The sequence below is a fragment of the Nicotiana tomentosiformis genome, chromosome 6, assembly GCF_000390325.3.
Source record: "Nicotiana tomentosiformis chromosome 6, ASM39032v3, whole genome shotgun sequence".
NCBI lineage: Eukaryota > Viridiplantae > Streptophyta > Magnoliopsida > Solanales > Solanaceae > Nicotiana > Nicotiana tomentosiformis.
This window is the reverse complement of record NC_090817.1, coordinates 141,052,650-141,072,588: the sequence shown is the minus strand read 5'-3', so window position 1 is coordinate 141,072,588 and position 19,939 is coordinate 141,052,650. Positions and strand designations below refer to the sequence as shown.

The following is a 19,939-nucleotide window of genomic DNA, read 5'->3' as shown; positions in this document are numbered from 1 at the left end:
TATCACATCTGCCTGATTTGTCAAATAATCAGTTAGTTTTTTCTAAATCTGAATACCAAATACAAACCTTGTTGGAAGCAATGCCGCTGATGTAAGGCTAAACAGACAGCCCTTACATATTGAATTTTATGAGTTATTTTTCTACTGAGAATATCGGAATACCTGGTCGTTGTTTCTAAATCGAGATGAATTAGCCAGTGATTGCAAGTTCAACTTTCTTCATCATTGTGGTCGTTTGAGTATAATATTGTTTCTTGTATTCAACTCCAACTAATATCCATCCTGCAGTATACAATATATTTTACTTTCTAGAATGAAGTTAGAGAATTGTATATAGCCGGTTTGCCTTAATGGTTTGTCTAGCCATAATAAAGCGTTCAGGTTTGTTGGATTGTCATTTCCCTTTCCTCGTGAAATTTCCTAACATCCATAGCGAGAAATCGAGATAACTTCAAGAGATAATTGTGAATTTTTAGTCTTATTTGTCAAGGTTCACATACTTTTCCATTTAGGGTCTGTTTGGAAAGCCATCAGGTAATTGGAATAGGTAGTAATTACACAGTATTGTAATTACAACGAACTATTTGTTTGTCATAATGTAATTACAATGTAATTACAAGTATACTATTTGGTTGCACAAGTGTAATTATACAGTTAGATTAAATTATAAATATAAATTTAATTATCAAAAATTAAAAAGTTAAGATTTAACAAATATATGCCTTTATAAATAATATTATATTTGATATCTAAGATAGATATTGTGTTTTGAAAATATATTAATTACTAATCATATATTTGTAACTAATATTATAAAAATAATTGATATATATATTTTTCAAATTAATAATATTTTAATTTAATCAATTATAAAAACTATATAATATTTTACTTTAATCAATTATAAAAACTAAAAATACATATTTTGTAAGAATATCATGGACTGCATGCTTGATAAAATGATTAGTAATGTCATAACATTACTCAAATATTTTACGAAAAAATAATCTATCAATTTTAACTGAAAAATGAATGTCATGCAATCCAAATTAATAAGTGAATAGTACTAAACAAAATAAAATGGAAGCAAAAATATAACATAAATTAAAAATCCAAAATAAATAAATAAACATAATACTCTTATGTAAAATTACAACATAACATAAAATAAGTTTCAACATAATTTAAGTAAATATAATTTAAAAGAAAAGGAAAACATAAGTCTTTAACCTCATTCAACAACGAGATTCCACTTTAATGACATCACTCATTATATGCTAAGTTTATTAATGATTCATTATTTTTAATATTAGGAGGAGGAGTTTCAAACTAGAATAATAGCACAATTATGCTTAATGGAGAAAAAAAAAAATGAGCAACTACATGGAATCAAAGGTTGAAAAATAAGAATATTATTTGAATATTAAAAAGTAATCTATCATTTTAATATAGTTAAGTTTGCATATAATCTCATCAAATAACAAAGTTCAACTTTAATGACTTCATTCATTATAAGTCAAGTTTGCGGATGACTTATTCTTTCTAACATTACGGGTATAATTTTTAGAAAAATTAGAATAATAACATAGCTAAATGTAATAAGAAAATAAAGAAAAATAATTAAGAAAGAAACAAAATTATGAGAAATTTTGTAGAAACACGTGAAGTAAAGGTTGAAAAATGAGAAATAAGGAAATAAAAAATAAATAACATAAAAAAATAATATTTGAAAAAAAAAGAATTTAAAAAGTTTAAAAAATTAAAAAGAAAAAAAGAATAGAAATAAAAAGTAAATTAAAGAAATAAAAGAGATTCAAAAAATAACATGGTAATTACACCATGTAAATTACCAGCAATTCTCAGCTCCCCCGAGAATTGGAGAGTATAATTACACCCCTTCAATTATATTCAATTACATGCTAATCAAGTAATTACTTGATCAGACAAACATGCCAAAACAGTATAATTATACCCAATTACATCCAAATCTAATTACAGGATGACTTTCCAAACAGCCCATAGAGTTTGCTTTGCTACTGCCAACAATTATTACGTAAAGGGGCTTATCCAAACAAACAGAATCATTTGTCTGATCAGTGGTAGCTTTCTTTTTTCCTTTTGTATACAGTTATGTCACTGGGAAGTTGCACGCTTAAACTGTGACCCAATAAGTTTGGTGGCTCTACGGCACTAAACTTAAGAAAATGACTTTTTTTAGGAAGAGACACTAACATTTTTTAAGATAATTTTCTATTCTATTTCTAGCATGGATAGCTCACATATATAACATGATAAATGAATTATAATAGCGGGTAGAACTACGCCGACAATGTAAAAATATTATGTTGGGTATGAGAACAAAGTCCTATATCGGTAGCTGAAAAGATTGTGAGCCTACACATAAGGTGTGAGGATCTCTTAATAGTGTGAGGCCTTTTGGGAAAACCGTGCGGGATTGGCCCAAAACGGACAATATCACGCCATGTTAAGAGTGTATTTGAACTGTTTTAGCCCAACAACTGGTATCAGAGCCCAGGTTCTGCGGGATGAGTATGTCGATGGCAGAGTGATGGTGCGACACTCGGTTTGGAGACGCGCACATAAAAAGAAGCTAGTTGCGGGCTTCAATTGTCATAAACACTCTAACAATGTAGGTGGCACACAGTGAATCTCAGAAAGAAAAAGACCCGTGAATTGGTGGGTGTGCGAACAAAGTCTCACGTTGGTAGTTGAAAAGATTAAGAGCCTACATATAAGGTGTAGCCGTGTAGGGATCCTTAATGGTGTAAGGCCTTTTGGAAAAAATCGTGCTGGCTTGGCCCAAAGCGAACAATATCACACCATGTTAAGGGTGTATTTGGGCTAGTTTAGCCCAATATATTAGCATTGTCTTCTACATAATTTAAAGAAAATTTTACTTCATATATGAAAGGTATATACCTTATTTATTATAAACCAAAATTATTTTAAAATATTATTTTCTATAACTACCTTTTATATTTTATAGCAAAATAGAAATTTATGATATATACTACCATTGAGGCATGCAATACGCTATTTATGTTTTTCCTCTCTCTTTCTTTGAATTAACACAAGATTCTCTCTCAGATTTTTTCTTCTTTCTCTCTCTTCATTCTCTCTCTCTTCGAGCAACTCAAGCCCTAGTATTGATGGCAGACGAGAAAGAAGAATCTCTCTCTCTCTTCGACCAACTCAAGATATATGCCCTATTATTGATGACCGACGAGACATTAGAATAGAGTAAAAGGCAATCGAAAAATAGAAAAGAGTGAAATTTTAGAAGAGAAAGGAGCAATGTGATGAACTCTTATCATAAATTTGTTGTACGGATCCGACAAATTTTCTTCTCTTCTTGGCCGGAAAATGCCATCTCCGACGAGCTTTCTTCTCTTCTTTGCAATTTAGTCACATACAATGATACAAATATATTGTATTATGTACAAATTCACTCAAATACATTATATTTTTTATATAAATATATTTTTTTGCCTGTATTTATGTAGTTCGAAGATCTGTATTTTTTTAATATAGCTGAATACACATGTATTCATGCATACTGTACATACTGTCACGACCCCAATTGTCACCCTCCGTAGGTTGTTGTGATGACACCTAGTCTCTAAAACTAGGTAAGCCTAACAATTTACGGAAATACATAAAATAAAACTGAAGCTCAATTCTCAACATATGAAATAAATATAAACTGCAATTCAATAATTTCAACTCCCAAAACTCGGTAGAAATAAGTCACAAGCTTCTAAGAGGAATACTAAGTGTCTCTATACATCAGAGTCAACCAAAATAAGGAAACAACATGATCAAGATAGAGGGGGACTCCGAGGTCTGTGGACGCTGGCAGATGTACCTTGAAGTCTCTGTATACAAGTAGCTCACTGATATCTGGGCTGGTAAGCGGTACTTGGATCTGCACAAAAAGATGTGCAAAAGAGTAGTATGAGTACACCACAACGGTACCTAGTAAATGCCAAACCTAACATCGGTAGAGTAGTGATGAGGTCAGGTCGAGCCCTACTGAAAATAAGAGAAAAATAAGACAGAGTATATAATAATATAATGAGATGACTGAGGAGTGAACAAAACAACAAATAGAGGTAAACAACAGGAGGCGCTCCCGAGGTATCGGCTCGTAGTCCCAAAAGTAAATATGCAGTGCAAGGGATCTCCCGAGGAAACACCTCGTAGTCCCAAAGTAAATATGCAGTACGTGGGAATCTCCCGAGGAACTACTTCGTAGTCCAAAATATAAATATGCAGTACAAGGGGATCTCACGAGGAACCGCCTTGTAGTCCCAAAGTAAATATGAAACGGATAACCGAAGGAAAACAATAAATTTACAGCAAGAACCTTACAGTTAAAGATTTAAATCAAATCAAGGAAGCAAGTAATTCAGCTAAGCATGTTACACATATTACAAGTAAGAGTTAAGGCACATAGACATGTGATACTAGGCTAAACATGATCACTACATATACTAAAGCAACTCAGTTAAAGAATTTAAAAGAAGACTACTCATTAAGAACCGATATTTCCAAATTTAGCCCGTGTACGCACTCGTAACCTCGCGTACACGGCGCTCACGTATCACAAAATATTATAACAATATCAAATTCTAAGGGGATTTTCCCCCCACAGGGTTAAACAAGCCACTTACTTCGAACCACGCTCAATCAGTCAAGTAGTATGCCTTTCCCTCAATTTTTTAACTCCGATCGCCTCGAATCTAGTCATAATTAATTCGATTCAGTCAATACAAATTATAGGAATAAATTATATATGAAAATACAAATTTTCTAATAAAAATCGGAAATTTAACTCTAAAATCGCCCGTGGGGCCCACATTTCGGAACCCGATAAAAGTTATAAAATATGAACGCCCCATTCAACCACGAGTTCACTCGTACCAAATTTACTCAAATCCGATACCAAAATCTCAATCAAAATCCAAAAGTTTGGTTAAAGAACTACTTCCATTTCCCCCAAAATTCCCAACTCAAATCTTAAATTAGAAGGTGAAATTAATGATAGATTAGTGAGATATAACCAAAAATAAGTGAAGAATCATTACCCAATCGATGCCTCTGAAAATCCCTCAAAATCTTTTCCAAATCTGAGCTCTCTATCTCAAATTTTGATAAAAATGGCAAAAACCTTGATTTGAAATGTTTATATCTGCCCAGTGAAATCCTTCTTTGCGAACGCGGCCTCACTCTCGCGTTCGCGAAGCATAAAAATTCATTCAGTCCAAAACCTCCTTCGCGAACGCGTAGGCTAAATGCATGGGACCCCCTGCCCGTTCCTCTACGCGAAAGCGAGGTCCCTATCGCGAACGCGTAGGCTCAATGCTCCAGCTTTGTGAACGTGGGAACCATATCGTGAACGCTAAGAACAAAACCCAGTTGGACTCCAAGATGCCTTACGCGAACGCGAGACCTCTCTCGCGAACGCGATGAAGGAAATCACCAACTGATGCGCCAGATTTTTCTGCAATTCCAACAAGTCCAAATCTAGTCCATTAACCACCCGGAATCTACCCGAGGCCCCCGAGACCTCAACCAAATATACCAACAAGTCCTAAAATATCATACGAACTTAGTCAAAACCTCAAATCACATCAAACAATGCTAAAATCACGAATTATACCCCCAATTCAAGTTTAATGAACTTGAGAATTTTCAACTTCCACATTCGATGCCGAAACATATCAAATCAAGTCCGATTGACCTCAAATTTTGTATACAAGTCATAATTGATATTACGGATCTACTCCAACTTCCGAAATAGGAATCCGACCCTGCTATCAAAAAATTCACTCCCGGCCAATCTTTCCAAAAATCCAACTTTCGCCATTTCAAGTCTAATTCAGCTATAGACCTCCAATTCATAATCCGGACATGCTCATAAGTTCAAAATCACCCAACGAAACTAACGGAACCGACGAAACCCCATTCCGGAGCCATCTTCACACAGTTCCAACTACGGTCAAATTCCTAGAACTTAAGCTTTCGTTTTAGGGACTAAGTGTCCATTTCACTCCAAAATCAAAGACAAATCCCCTCGGCAAGTCACATAAGCATAAAATGATACAGGGGAGGCAGTAAATAGAGGATCGGGGCTAATACTCTCAAAATGACCGGTCGGGTCGTTACACATACAATATGCATGAATACATGATATAAACATTGAAATACACTGAATACAAATATTAAAATAGAACAAAATATAAACAACGAATACATTTAATTTTAAAATATAATGAAATACAGTAAAATACACTAAATACAAATGGAAATACAGTGAATACAACCAATGAAATATACTGAATACAGTAATAATAACATATATTAGGAATAACTAAAATACTATTAATACAAATACATTTGAATACACTGAATATAAAATAGCGAATACAATAAATACAAATATTGAATCTAATGAATGCAACAATAAAAAATATATTAAAACACACTAAATACAACAGTTATATACAACTGAAAAATTATTCTAATTAATTGGGTTGATAATGAGGCATGTTAGAATTGATTTTGTTGAGTTATATTTGGAGTGTATCACGTTAATTGATATTATTTCCGTTATTAGACAGCTGGACATACCTATTTTTAAGGTGATTGCCGTTACTGTATTCATGAATACATGGCGCGAATACATGCGCGTACAGCTGGACTGCCCTGATTTTAGACGCTTTTTGCTGTTGTATTCATGAATACAGCAACGCGAATACAGCGAATACATTACTGTAACAACTAAATAGTAGCTATGGTAAGTAATTATGTATATGATAACTATAGAAAGTTAATAGCCACTAAATAATAGTGATTTATGAAAATTCCTCTAATTTAAAACCTTTTAGTAACTAGCTTACATAATGTACAACAAACAAAGAAAAAACAAGAATTATGGTCTCTCGTATAAGTGTAGAGACGGAGAGAGGAGGATGTGACATAATCCTTAGACTTGTGTGGCCCGCCGAGCAACAGAATTCTGAAAATACGAGATGGATAAAGAAGTTTGGATTTTCCTCCTATGCTAAAGTCAAGACGAATAGTTTTAACTCCAAATATCTCTATTCAGTGTCACTTCATAGGACAATAATTGTTGAAAATATGTTTAAGCGACAAATTAATAACACATTGAGATAACAAGTTTTAGGTTATATGTGCAATGGGAAAGATTAATTTACTCTAATTTAGTAATTTATGCTCACTCTATAATGTATTTCTCCAATATTTCTTTTCTTTGTTCAACATAGAGAGAGAGATCGAAACTCCTCTTTCGACAAGCAAGTTGGTCTTCACATGGTCGCACTTGACATGTTATCTTGATATTGAACTAAGGTAATAAATACATATTTTTTCATTACTATAATAATGTAAAAATATTATTTATTTACAATCATTCAATGAATATAAAATATTTGTATATTATATAAATGACATTATTCGCTTAACCATGAACCATGCGGTTAAGTGATATATGTTGATACTTTAATTTGTACTCCCTCCGTTTATTTTTACTTGTCCACTATACCGAACTAAGAGAAAGACAGTTTTTTTTTTTTTTTTTTCTGTTTTACCTTTATCATTAACTACTTATACCCCAAATTAATCTTATCATTATTATGAATAAAATTATAAAATAATACTTCGTTTATTTTTTCTTAAAAGGAGTGTAAAATCAAAAGTAGACAACTAAAAGTGAACAGAAGGGATAACTTTTAATGTTAAATTTTTTAGCTTGACAAAAATGTGGGTAAGGATAAATTTTTTCCCCTAAACTTGGAAACCTTTGTATTATGCTTGTTTTATTCCACTTTTTACTCTCACAAATTGTTAAATCTTGCAAGGAAATAATTGTCTCATTTTCGTCCTTTTATTAAAATGTGATGCATTCAAAAAACGTTTCAAGTTCTAAATATCAAGATGGTCCACCCCCAAGTGGTCCACCAGAAAGTACGAATTTTGAATCTTATATTATTTGTTTTGTCATATGCTACGAAATAAGCGAGGTAAAATTTGCTCAGCAACAACCCAGTACTTCCCTCCGAGAACTCCCCGCCTTGCTCTTGGGGTGACTCGAACTTACAACCTCTTGGTTGGAAGTGGAAGTTGCTTACCATCATAGCAAATCCTCTAGTTAGGACCAAAAATATTAAAAGGACCAATTGTTCAACTATAGTTGACTCAACTGAATAAAATGACATAAAGTACGTATATAAATAAATTATCATTCATTAGATGATAGAATTTGTCGTATTAGAAAAAAATAAAAAAAATAAAATAGTTACGTATAATATAACCTCGTATTGTCTTGTTTTCACAAATGTGAAAATATTAATTAAGAAAACTAAATTAGATACATTTATTTTATTTTCTTCTTTATCCTACCCCAAAAAGATAAATTCATAATTCTCTTAGCTAATTTGTCATTGGAATAAAATCCACGAAGACGAGTTCCGGATTCTCTTTCTTTTGTTTTAGAAATTTACCAAAACAAGAGTGTGGGATTCTTTTGAGAGGGTGAGTGGGTAAGATGGAGGCAAATTTCAAAATTTAAAATTATTTCACATAATATTTTTATTGTTTAATTGTTACTATATCATTTGAACCAAAATTAGTAAGTAAATATTACTATGGATTTCGTAGAACTTAGATATATGGACGAAAGATAACTGAAATGACTCTTACAAATTAGTTTAAATAAGTTTTTAAATTCTGTATTTTTATATTATTGGAACCAAAAATTAGTAAATACTAATTTTATTTTGGTCCAAAATAAGTGTCCTTTTACATATTCAAAAAGAAATTAATTTTATTTTATTTAATATTTGTCATTATTTACATATTTCAATGTGTCAAGGTAACAATTAATTAAGGATAATTTAGTGAATACATATATTTTTCAAGTTCGTATTTTCTTAAAGGCTATATCGAAGACTTAAAAGTGACTTATTACGGATCGGAATGAGTAATATCGTTAATCTATTCTCAAACTTTAAATAATTGATGCTAGTCAATGGATATTAAATTAAAAAGTGTGAGTATTATAATTTATAATTATTTTTGACACATAAATATATATTGACTTCGAGTCCAAAATTAAAAGTGACAAAATTACATAAGTTATGATATGCTTTTTTCAAAAACGGCATTTGAACAATAGCGCCACCCTCTTTCGCGGCGTCGCGTTGCGCCGCAACCTTTACCCCCTCGGCAGACGTGATTGTCTGACAACAATAACAGAATTTCCCAACGAAAAAAGCCCAAAAAATATACGTACATATATACGAAATATACACGTAGTTGCAAGTAGAAGGAAGTTTTTGATTTTGACGAAGAAAACAACAACAGAGGGATACAAAAGGGGGAGGTGGGGGCAATTGAGAATTGTCTCCTTCTCCCGAATTTTACGTTCCATTTTCTTCTTCTTCTTCTTTGATATTAGGTTGATATTAATACAATACAAAGCAGATTACAGATATTCAAAACATACAAAAATTCTATATATAGCACCTTTTCCACATTACCCCTTATTTCTCACTTTGTCTCTCTATTCCCATCCCTTTGTCTAGAACATTCCCTTGTTGTCAATGGCCTCTAAAACCCTACGTTTTGCTTGGCTATAATCAGATTTTTTTTTGGTATGGGTTCTTGTGGAAACGGAAACCGAGTTGAAATGGAGAACGGTTGGAGTTTTTTGAGTCCTGATCCTTTAACAGTTACTGAGGATTGTTTGGCTGTTGCTGAAGAAGCTACAGAAGAAGTGGTGAATTGTGTTCATCCAACACTTGACACTGAGGAAAAGAGGAAAGCCGTTATTGATTACGTCCAGAGACTCATCAAATTCTCTCTTGGATGCGAGGTGAATTTTGATTGTCTAGGTTATCTGTACAACTTAAATGTTTTGCAGCTAATTTTAAGTGATATCTCATAATTTTTCGTCGCGAGGCCTTTTGCGTATCTATAGGTTATATGTTCCATTGCTATCTCAATGATGTATCACGATTTTTTATGCTTTCTATTTTATGATGATGGTATACATACCAGCTTGCACGCACCCCTACTGTTCTATCGAGTTAGAGTAACTCTACCTACCAAGACTTAGGCAAATGTGACGAAATCACCTAAGTGTCTTTTTTCCCTCTGCAAGGTTTGAATCTGAGACTTCATGGTTTTCCTCCCACTCCATTGACCACTCGCAACACCCTTGGGTTCAATCGTTTTAACTTTCTATTGATACCTTCTTTTTGAAAATAACGTGGGTGTGCTTGTGGGGGTGGGGTAGGGGCTTGGTCAACCTGCAGGAGGTCAGAAAATGACGTTTTACCTTTTATTTGATGTTTTCTTCATATCGGCTGAACATATAAGGGTCGATTTAATGTTGTTTACAATCTCAGATTATATTCTACCAATCTTAAGATGGTATGAATGCAAAGGGGAAGTAAAAGAGACGTAGATTTTCTTTTTCTTCTTTTTAGCATTACTGCTACAGTTTTACCTAAGTATTAAAAGCTTTTTTCTTTTAATAACAATGGTGTTTGCGTCTACTTATTTGCCACTTTTTTTTTATTTGATATGATGATGATATATGTTGAGCTTAAAGAAAGAAGTGAAGATTCATGTAGTCGATCCCAACCTGTTTGGGACTGAGGTGGTGTTGGTGTTTGTGTAAACTTGTGCTGACCTTGACTAATCGTGAGGTGGTGTTGGTGTTGGTGTTTGTGTAAACTTGTGCCGACCTTGACTAATCCACCAGGTATCTGCTGTCTCTCACCAGCACAGGTACCGAGTCACCATGTTTAGGCAGATGAGAAGAATTTACTTAGTGTTCACTTTGCTAGGATTGGAACCTTGGTTCCCAAGGTTTTCTCCAGCTCTTCAACCTCGAGGGAATCTCCTCAGTTCTAGAATTATTACAAGTACTATTGTCGATTGTAGTGTTTAGCCCAAAATTTGGTTCTGGCAGCTTTACTCCTATCTTAAGTTCATGTACTTTCGGTAAACCAAGTTAGAAGAAGAAGAAGAATGGTAGTTAAAGATTTTATTGTCATGATTACTACAAAAAGTGTAACTACTTTGAATTGCATTGTAATAATTTTCACTTATAAAAGTATAAACACTTTTTTGGCTAAGAGCATCGGGTCTTGACCTATCGCACTGCGTTAGAAGTGATGTTTTAGTAGTCGATCTAGAGAGCTAATAGTAATAAATAGCACTAAGCTGTTTCTTTATTGGAGGGGCTGGTTATATTCACTTTTGTAACTACTTTTCTTTCATTTCATGTCAAGTGATTTTTGTTCCTTTAAGCATTCTTTGTACACCTTTCAATCAATTCAACTTCAGGAAGCTAATTTCTGCTTTTAATCAAACACATATGAGTTAAACTGAAATGCATGACTCATTTTTTATTCTTTTCTTTTCTAAGTTCTTAGGAATTCTACATTTTTATAAGCCAAATGCTATTAGATGCATAACTTAGTCAATAATGAATCTGATCGTTCCAGCCGCTAAATTGAGTAAGTCTATACATTTGAAGTATTCAAGTCTTCTCTTGCTTTATTTGTTCATAGAATGGTTGAACATCTTTTTCTCTTGAAATTACGTCCTGCTACCTTAGCTGCATCAGCTTCAATATTGCCTAGTCTGGTGTGCTTGAACTTGAAAGCTAAGCTTATATAAGATTACATGTTGTGCTTGAACTATGTGATTTGTGTTCAAGTTTACTAACTGATGAAGCTTGAATGATGTTGTTTCAGACCTTAAACTGAAATAGTTTGTAAGTTATATCTTGCGTTTCATTATCTTAATTGAGTTTTACTGATGGTACTTGTTTGTCGTACAGGTCTTCCCATATGGATCAGTGCCACTGAAGACCTACCTTCCTGATGGTGACATTGATTTGACTGTTTTTAGCAGTTCTATTACAGAAGAAACATTCGGCCGTGATGTTCTTGCTGTTCTGCAGGAAGAAGAGCAAAAAGAAGTTGCTGAGTATGATGTCAAGGATCCCCAATTTATTGATGCAGAGGTTCTTTCCTGACTAATAATGACAAGTGTATTCAAACCTTCAGAATCTGTAAAACTAACTGAATTGGATGAAGTATTTCACTGTTCTTTGCTGTTTCAAATAGTTCGAAGAGTTTTTATTTCGATATCCTGCAACCTAAGGATAGTTGAGCATAAGCAAAGGGGGTTTTTTCCATGCCTAGTAATTTTTGGGGGTGAGGGGAGGCTTGTGCTTTTAGTTGCTTGAAGAATGTTTATTGTATTTGAAGGTTGTTTTGTAGAGTCTGTAATACTGTCTATTGGTTTGGCTATCAATAGTAGTTCACTATTTTTATGCTTAACTGCTAATTTTTTATCTGTTTAGTATTGAGAAGTTTGGAATTTCTCATGGCAGGTTAAGCTGGTGAAATGTCTTGTACAAAATACTGTGATAGATATATCCTTTAATCAGTTAGGTGGACTTTGCACACTTTGTTTCCTTGAGCAGGTAATTTACAAAGTTGACTGTTAACAATTAAATTCTTATCATTATATTATAGGTGCTTGGTTGCAGGTGTCAATGACAGCGTGTCAATGTAATAGTGCCATTGTGCTTTACTTTTTGTTACGTAGACTATTACGTGCAAAATTTTAGCATGTCTTGGTTAAGCTGAAGCAGCTGTACCTGGAAAATGGTGGGTGTTGACATCCATATATCCCTCCTTTCTGCAGTATTATCCAATTTGTGCTTAAAATGAACTATATTTTAGCTTTCTAAACAAAAATATCTGATAGCCTTTAGTTGTTTATTTGTCTCTGTCAGCTTAATGTCTTTTTAAACTGTCTGGATTTTTTGCTTCATTATCCTTCTATTCCCTTCAAAAACTTGGAGAACCAAATATCTTCTGTTTTATTTTAGTTGATATTTTTTATTCTTGCTGAGGGTCTTTCGGAAACAGCCTCTCTACTCTCCGGGGTAGGGGTAAGGTCTGCGTACCCTCTACCCTCCCCAGACCCCACTTGTGGGAACTCACTGGGTTGTTGTTGTTGTTGTTGATATTTTTTATTCTTCTGTTTTCATGTTGATCGAGGCAATGAGCAGCTGATTTTTCTTCTTGTTGGCTTCTTTGTTTCTTGAGCGCAGGTAGATCGCCTTGTTGGGAAAAATCATCTCTTCAAACGTAGCATTATTTTGATAAAGGCTTGGTGCTATTATGAAAGTCGTATTCTTGGTGCACATCATGGTCTGATTTCCACATATGCTTTGGAAACACTGGTCTTATTTATATTCCATCTGTTCCATTCTTCGTTAAATGGTCCTCTAGCGGTAATTACTTGTTTTGGTGCATTTTGACTTTGTGCATTATGCTTTGTGCATAAGTTTATTGGATATCCTGTTTATGCTTGCTTTTAGGTTCTCTATAGATTTTTGGATTACTACAGCAAATTTGATTGGGACAACTATTGTATCAGTTTGAATGGTCCAGTATGCAAATCATCTCCTGACATATTAGGTAGGCAATGCCCTTCCTTTCATCTTTGGTGTTGCCTGCAATCTCTTTTCGATGTCTACGTCCTTGTATAGATTACTTTTTTGTACTCATGCGTGAGCTTTCAAAGAGATTGGTCTCTCTCTCTCTCCCTTTTTTTTTTGGGGGGGGGGGGGGGGGATGATTCAGATGAGTGAAGATTTGATCTTTCTTCATTTCGAATTTTTGCTCACGGTCGCCCCTTTTCTGTCTGCAGTTGAGATGCCAGATCATATAAGCAACAATCTGTTGCTTAGTGAAGGGTTTCTAAGGAACTGTATGGAAATGTTCTCAGTTCCATCCAGGGGTCTTGAGGTGGACACACGAGTATTTCAACAAAAGTATCTAAATATAGTTGACCCCTTGAAGGAAAATAACAACCTTGGCCGTAGTGTCAACAGAGGTACAACTTAAATGATTTCTTTATGTGGTTTACTAGAATATCACATAGGAAATGCAGCGTCCTTTTGTTTCCCTTCTCTGGTACTTTGGTGACTCAAAGAGTATATGAGGAATAGGAGCCTAATGATCTGATTCTGTTGTTTTGGCCACAAAAGAGATTATTACCAAATTTGTTTTGGATGCTTTCAGCCAGGTCTTTATATTTTTATCTTTGCATTCTGTTTTTCCCAGAGCAACCAAAAGTACTAAAATGTTGCTAAGTGACCATGCAGTTCTATTGGCTTAACAACTAGTACCACCTCTAGTTAGATATGAGCGATATGTTCTATGATTGCCTACAGAAGAGTAGATAAAGTCATTTAAGAGTTATTATGACTGTACAAGAGAAGTTTTGGAAAAAGAAAATGTGTTGTCATGTTATTCCCGGAAAGAGCATGTTTTTGGTGCTTCGGGTTGGTGTTTAGGTGGTGTGTGTTACTTTATCTCATGCGTAAGTTATGCTTTGATTCCCTCCAGGGAGTTTCTGTCGAATACAAAGAGCTTTTAGGTATGGGGCCCGCAAGCTTGGGAACATTCTTTCGTTACCATCTGATAGAGTTGCCGATGAGATCAAGAAGTTCTTCGCAAACACTATTGAGAGGTGTAGACACAATCTTTTGGCTGATTTACAAGATTCCTGCCTAATATTTGGTGACGAAGACACATGTTCTTCATTATCCCCTGCTGAATCTTATTCTGACAATAGAATGCTTCTGAAATCATCCGATGGTGATTTTGAGAATGATAGTCTGAAAAAGGTATTTAAATCAATATCAAATGAGTTGTCGAGTAACTTAATGAATGGAGTTTCTTCAGATATGGTGTCAGAAAGTGGCTCCTTTCCAGATGATGCAGCCTTGTCAGGATTCTGTCTATCTACGGATGCAAGTGATCATTCAGCTTCTGATCCTCTAAATCTTGATGTTGCAAATGGAACATATGACTGTTGTTTTAATGGAAACTCCATGAATTTTCTTTCTAGGAAGCATTACCATGATCCTCCGTTTCATTTCAATAAATCATATGTTGAAAATGGAAACTCTGGGCCTGAGAATCTGTGCCAAAGTGACCTATCTGATTATGGTTTGTGGGTAGAAACCAGAGAGTTCGCTCTGGAGTGCAGCAGCATATACCAATCAGGTACAGATTATAGCGAGAGCGTCTGGTCTGGTGGTTCAGTAATCTCAAGTCCAAAGACCAGTATTCTAGAAAGTTTATTTCTCGATATAGGGGAAAGGGACTTGGCGAGCACAGCCGGAGATGTTGAAGCTTTGAATCCTTTGGTGGACTTAAGTGGGGACTATGACAGCCATATACGGAGTTTGCTCTATGGCCAGTGTTGCTATGGTTTTTCTCTGTCAGCACCAGTACTCAATAGTCCATCATCACCATCTCAATGTCAGAACAAGCACTTTTGGGATACTGTGCGGCAATCGATGCCACTTAGACAGAACTCATTTTGGCAAACAAATGTGAATGGTATGCTTGTAGGACCAGCTGTTCACCGTCCTGATAATTCTCTACCATCTACTGCTCCTTTAGGTTCTGAGAAGGAAGAAACGGCACAAGGAATTGGCACCTACTTCCCGAATTCGGTAGTTTGCTCTTACAGTCTGTAGTTCCTTATTTCCCATCTTTATTATATCTCAGTTTGTTCAGATAAGTCTCCCTTTTCGTAAGCTAGATACCTTTTTTGTATCACCCTCCTTTTTCCTTTCAGGAATATCTGACCATGTCATTAAGATTTGAAAAGCAACCCCCTTACGAAGACTCATATTTTGGTGTCTTGCAGAATTATTCTTTCCAGGAGATACGGTGTAAAGGAAGGACTAGGATTAAGGCACCAAGAAATCATTGTCAGTTGCATATGCATAGTGGCACTCATAGTAATAAGTGGGTTCCTGCTCTTTCCGATGCAAATCGTTCAGAAAAGTGTACAGTAGAGATTTCAGCTGTGCAATCTTCTGCTCAAGGTCGTGGAAAGTTTGCTGTAGCTAGCCAATCTGATAAGCTCCTCAAAGATTTTCATGCCAATGATTTCTCGCATTCATCATGTATAATTGAGTTTGGATCTCTGGGGAATCTTTCTGAAGATGCGCTTTCATGCACTTCTCATGACGTGCTCCTGATTAGTGTCCCGCAAAAGGTGCAGCTTCCAGAATCTGTATGTAGTAAACAAGAAAGGTAAGAGAAGTTCCTGTTTTACTATTTTCGGACTGTGGAGTAGCAGTGTAGTCTTTGTTTGTTATCAGACGATAACTAAGTCAGTCTAATTTTGCTTTCAGGGCTGCAGAACATCCATTGCGCCTTAAGAATGAAGATGAGTTCCCTCCTCTGTCCTTGTCGAAGGGTTAGGATTGACTTTCTACTTGTATGAAGACTGCAAGGGAATTTTTACAGTAAAAGCTAACAAAAGCAGATACTTTTAGGCAGATATCAGATAAAAAAGAGAGAATTATAGAAACTAAAACAGAGTATGTTTTTTAACCTTTATTTGCATTATTAGTATCTTTTTGGTAGTGAGAGAATACAACAACTACAGCTCAATTCCAATCTAGTTCGGGTTGGCTAGTGTAAAATAGACATGCACATTGTATAGTACCTTTGGCAGCATATTGTTGCTGCATTAGCGGTACCAGCATTCTAGACTTAGTTCTGATAGCTTCTAACAACTTTGGTTCAATTCACTGACTTTTGTTTTCATCTGTTTTACTTCATCTTTGCTCTCTGATTGACTGTACTCTTTGTTCCCTTCTGTAGATTTGGCTGCATATATTTATGTCTGATCAGAATATCTAGTATACTTGGTTTTAATACTACGTATCTCAGCCTGTTGCCGTTTTACTGAATAGCTGTTAAATATTGTAGCATTGCATGTCAGAGACAACCACAAGCGGAGGTAAGCTAAGCTTTTTATTTGAGGATCATGTTAATGTGACTGCTTCATTGCGTATAACTGCACACTCTTTCTTTCTCTATCAAAAACCAACAACAATAGACCCTTGCGCCCACAGGAAGTCGTTTCCTTCGTTAGTCTAATACCAACTATATCATTTGGTTGGAAACAAGTTATCCTACGATTAATTATCCCAGAATTATTATCTCACCCTCCCATAGGGATAAAAATAACACTACATTCACGGGATAACTAATTTCGGTATTAGTTATACCGCGATTTTCTCCCAACTAAATGTGGGATAAACTCATCTTAGATTTAATTCTGAGATTAATTATCCCTTATCCCCGTACCAAACTAGCCCTAAGTATGGTGCACATTGGGTTTTAAGTCTTATTTTTATCCCATGATATTATATTTGTTCTTAGTACTAATGCGCATTCATTAACAAGTTGTAATATTGGACAAATATTTATGCCATTAGCGGCTAAGCAAGGGGGGAGGACTGTTAGCTCGAGAAATATTTTGATGAGTTAAAACTGAAAGTTTGAAAAGTTAATTTTCCCAAAGGGATGTAAGTGTATAAGTAAAAACTTTAAGGGGCGTCACTGAAAATTGCCCTAATTTCATTTTCTGCTGAATCTGCTGTTTGGTATTGGTATTTTAAAAGATGGCCTATCGTCTATTCGGACCTCTTTTAACTCATAAAGCTAAGAGGTCTTGGATTTGAGCTTTCACGTCTCTATTGGTTTTGATTGGTCATTTTCTTCTATTTATATCATAAGTGGATATAAGAGATCATTTGCTCCATTAAACAGTAGCATAAAATCATATTTTGTGAATATATATATGCAGATAAAAGAGCTTTGCTCCTTAGTTTTGACATTTTTTAATCTTGATTCTCATCTAATTAAGCATTTTTAATCTCGATTATCAGATAAAGTGATTTCGGTACAATATGACTCTTCGTCTTCTATGTTAAAAGAATGTTAATTTTTTTTTTACCTTATATTACATCATGTTGATACTTTAACTGTTATGGATAAATTGTACTTACATGAAGGGAGATCTTTTTCAGGAAGAGGTTCGACTTAAAACCTTAAATTGCTTAATTATCTTATATCTTACACCTAATATTCCAACAAACATCAATTAGTATTGCTATGAATCATCTATTTAAAATATAACCTTGGAGTAATATGTTTTAATATTTACAAAGTATTATCCTAACAACCATTCTCTGATGCTTGTGAACATGGGATATCTATCATAGCTTAAACCTAATAAACTCAAACAACTTGAGAACTCAAAAAATCAACAAAAGTATAGTGTTATTATTTTGTTTCAAGGTGGAATGAACACGTGCAAATTGTAAGTTTTTGTATATATTTAATTGTAAAATATAGGCTCTCTCTCAATTATTAGATGAGATGAGATGAGACGAATATCGTGTATACAATCATATGGGATTTGATTTAGAGAAGAATTTGGTTGCCCACAAAAAGATGCCGTTTGCCTCCATATAAAGTTATGTGGATAAGAATAAAACTAAGTATTGCCTCCACATTTCTTAATGCTTTTAGCTCCATATGATATTTGCTACTCAAAATGTTTTTAGTCAACTCACTCCATAGAGAATTTAGACAAGACTTCTCATCTTTTATCTTTATTTGATTTTCCTTTTTTTTTTCCTAGTTAGTTTGTGCGCACTTTATTATTAATTTGAGTATTTGCCTACTACTAAAAAAATAAAAAATAAAAATTAGCGACAGACAAATTCTATAGCTAAATAACAGAATCGCTAATCCTATTTAGCAGCGAATTAGCGATAGGTTAATTATCAAAAAAATTTGTTAGCTACGAGCGAGCGATTTAGCGATATATTAACCACGAAATTATTATTATTTTAGTGGCCACCTTTAACTAACATAAGTGCCAGACTAATTTTATGTGAAGCTTAAGAAGATTTGAAGAAATCACTAAACGTTATTTTTGTCTTTATCAGATTAAAATTCTGATCTCTATTTTCATCCATCTTTATTGATCGGGACGTAGACCATATTCTGATATTCTTGGTGTGCTATTTTTTCCTTTTATTTTCTTCTTTCTTGTTTTATTTATTTTTCATTTGAAATAGACAGGACCCTTCTTAGCTAGTTATATTCAATGTACGTTTCATCCATATCAACGTGGTGGGTCTGGAGTTGCTCCCTCTAGTCATTATTCAATGTACAAATGAAACAACTCACGAATATAACGTACAACAAAAAACAATGCTGTTCAAATTACAGCATAAATTCATACATCAACTTCTCAATATTACGTTTTTAAGAACTACGTAAAGAAAAAGTAAATAAAACATTCGAAAAGACTCAATATTAAATTTTTTTTAAAAAAAACTATTTAACGCTTCAAGTAATAATATAAGAATTGAACTAATCGCTATTTTACTTGGTCTTAGGAATATGGATGATTTCAATCTAGTTATTTGAGTTGCAAGAACTTCGAATTTGTAATTTCATTTTATTTTCTAAATTAGAGGTGTGAAAATCGATGTACTCTCTAACTGAACTTAGATTGAATTATAAAAGCTTTCTTTAATTTTTGGAAGAAGACAAAAAATCGTAAACATACGTATTTTCCTCCGCTTGAACCAACCAGTGGATTAGAATAAAAAGATACGGAAAATAATTTCTGAAAATAGTGTCGAAAAATAATGTTGGGAAACAAAGAAAGAAGTAGGATACTTAACCTTGACACTAGGAAAAAATAAGAACCTTTACACTTTTTCAAGAAACAAAAGGGACAGAGATAAATTGTACTACCTTTAGTAAACTATTTTTTATATATAAATATATTAAGTTAATCAATTGAATTTATTTATTGATATGGTCAACTGTTGTTTAATAGTTAGATACTTAGATTGTTAATTGTGCAGTCGTGCACTGCAAATTATTTGATTACGTGATAATACACCCAACAGAAGTGACCTTCCTTTGTTTTTTTATCTGTCAAAGTCAAACTTGTAGGA

At 34.0% G+C, this 19,939-nt stretch overlaps 1 protein-coding gene across 3 annotated transcripts; it reads left to right on the top strand.

The window, feature by feature from the left end:
* The first annotated feature begins 9,179 nt into the window (after window positions 1–9,179).
* On the top strand, window positions 9,180–16,724 carry LOC104098765 (uncharacterized). 3 transcript variants are annotated; one of them, XM_009605577.4, is made up of 9 exons: window positions 9,180–9,919; window positions 11,900–12,085; window positions 12,458–12,550; window positions 13,187–13,369; window positions 13,457–13,556; window positions 13,789–13,974; window positions 14,490–15,607; window positions 15,805–16,196; window positions 16,298–16,724. In XM_009605577.4, the coding sequence occupies exons 1-9, from the start codon at window positions 9,701–9,703 to the stop codon at window positions 16,365–16,367; spliced, it is 2,547 nt and encodes an 848-aa protein (XP_009603872.1). In that variant the 5' UTR covers window positions 9,180–9,700; the 3' UTR covers window positions 16,368–16,724. The 3 variants fall into 3 exon arrangements, with proteins under 3 accessions (XP_009603872.1, XP_070034012.1, XP_009603874.1); XM_070177911.1 differs by lacking the exon at window positions 9,180–9,919 and having other exon boundaries at window positions 12,039–12,157; XM_009605579.4 differs by lacking the exons at window positions 9,180–9,919; window positions 11,900–12,085; window positions 12,458–12,550 and adding an exon at window positions 12,617–12,737.
* Window positions 16,725–19,939: the final 3,215 nt, after the last annotated feature.

What these genes read in the sequence shown, in the direction of transcription:
- LOC104098765 (XM_009605577.4), top strand. Translation starts at nt 9,701, where the DNA reads ATGGGTTCTTGTGGAAACGGAAACCGAGTTGAAATGGAGAACGGTTGG. An exon ending in CGTTAAATGGTCCTCTAGCG is followed by an intron (nt 13,370 to 13,456) that starts GTAATTACTTGT and finishes GCTTGCTTTTAG; the next exon opens with GTTCTCTATAGATTTTTGGA. An exon ending in GTATGTAGTAAACAAGAAAG is followed by an intron (nt 16,197 to 16,297) that starts GTAAGAGAAGTT and finishes TTTTGCTTTCAG; the next exon opens with GGCTGCAGAACATCCATTGC.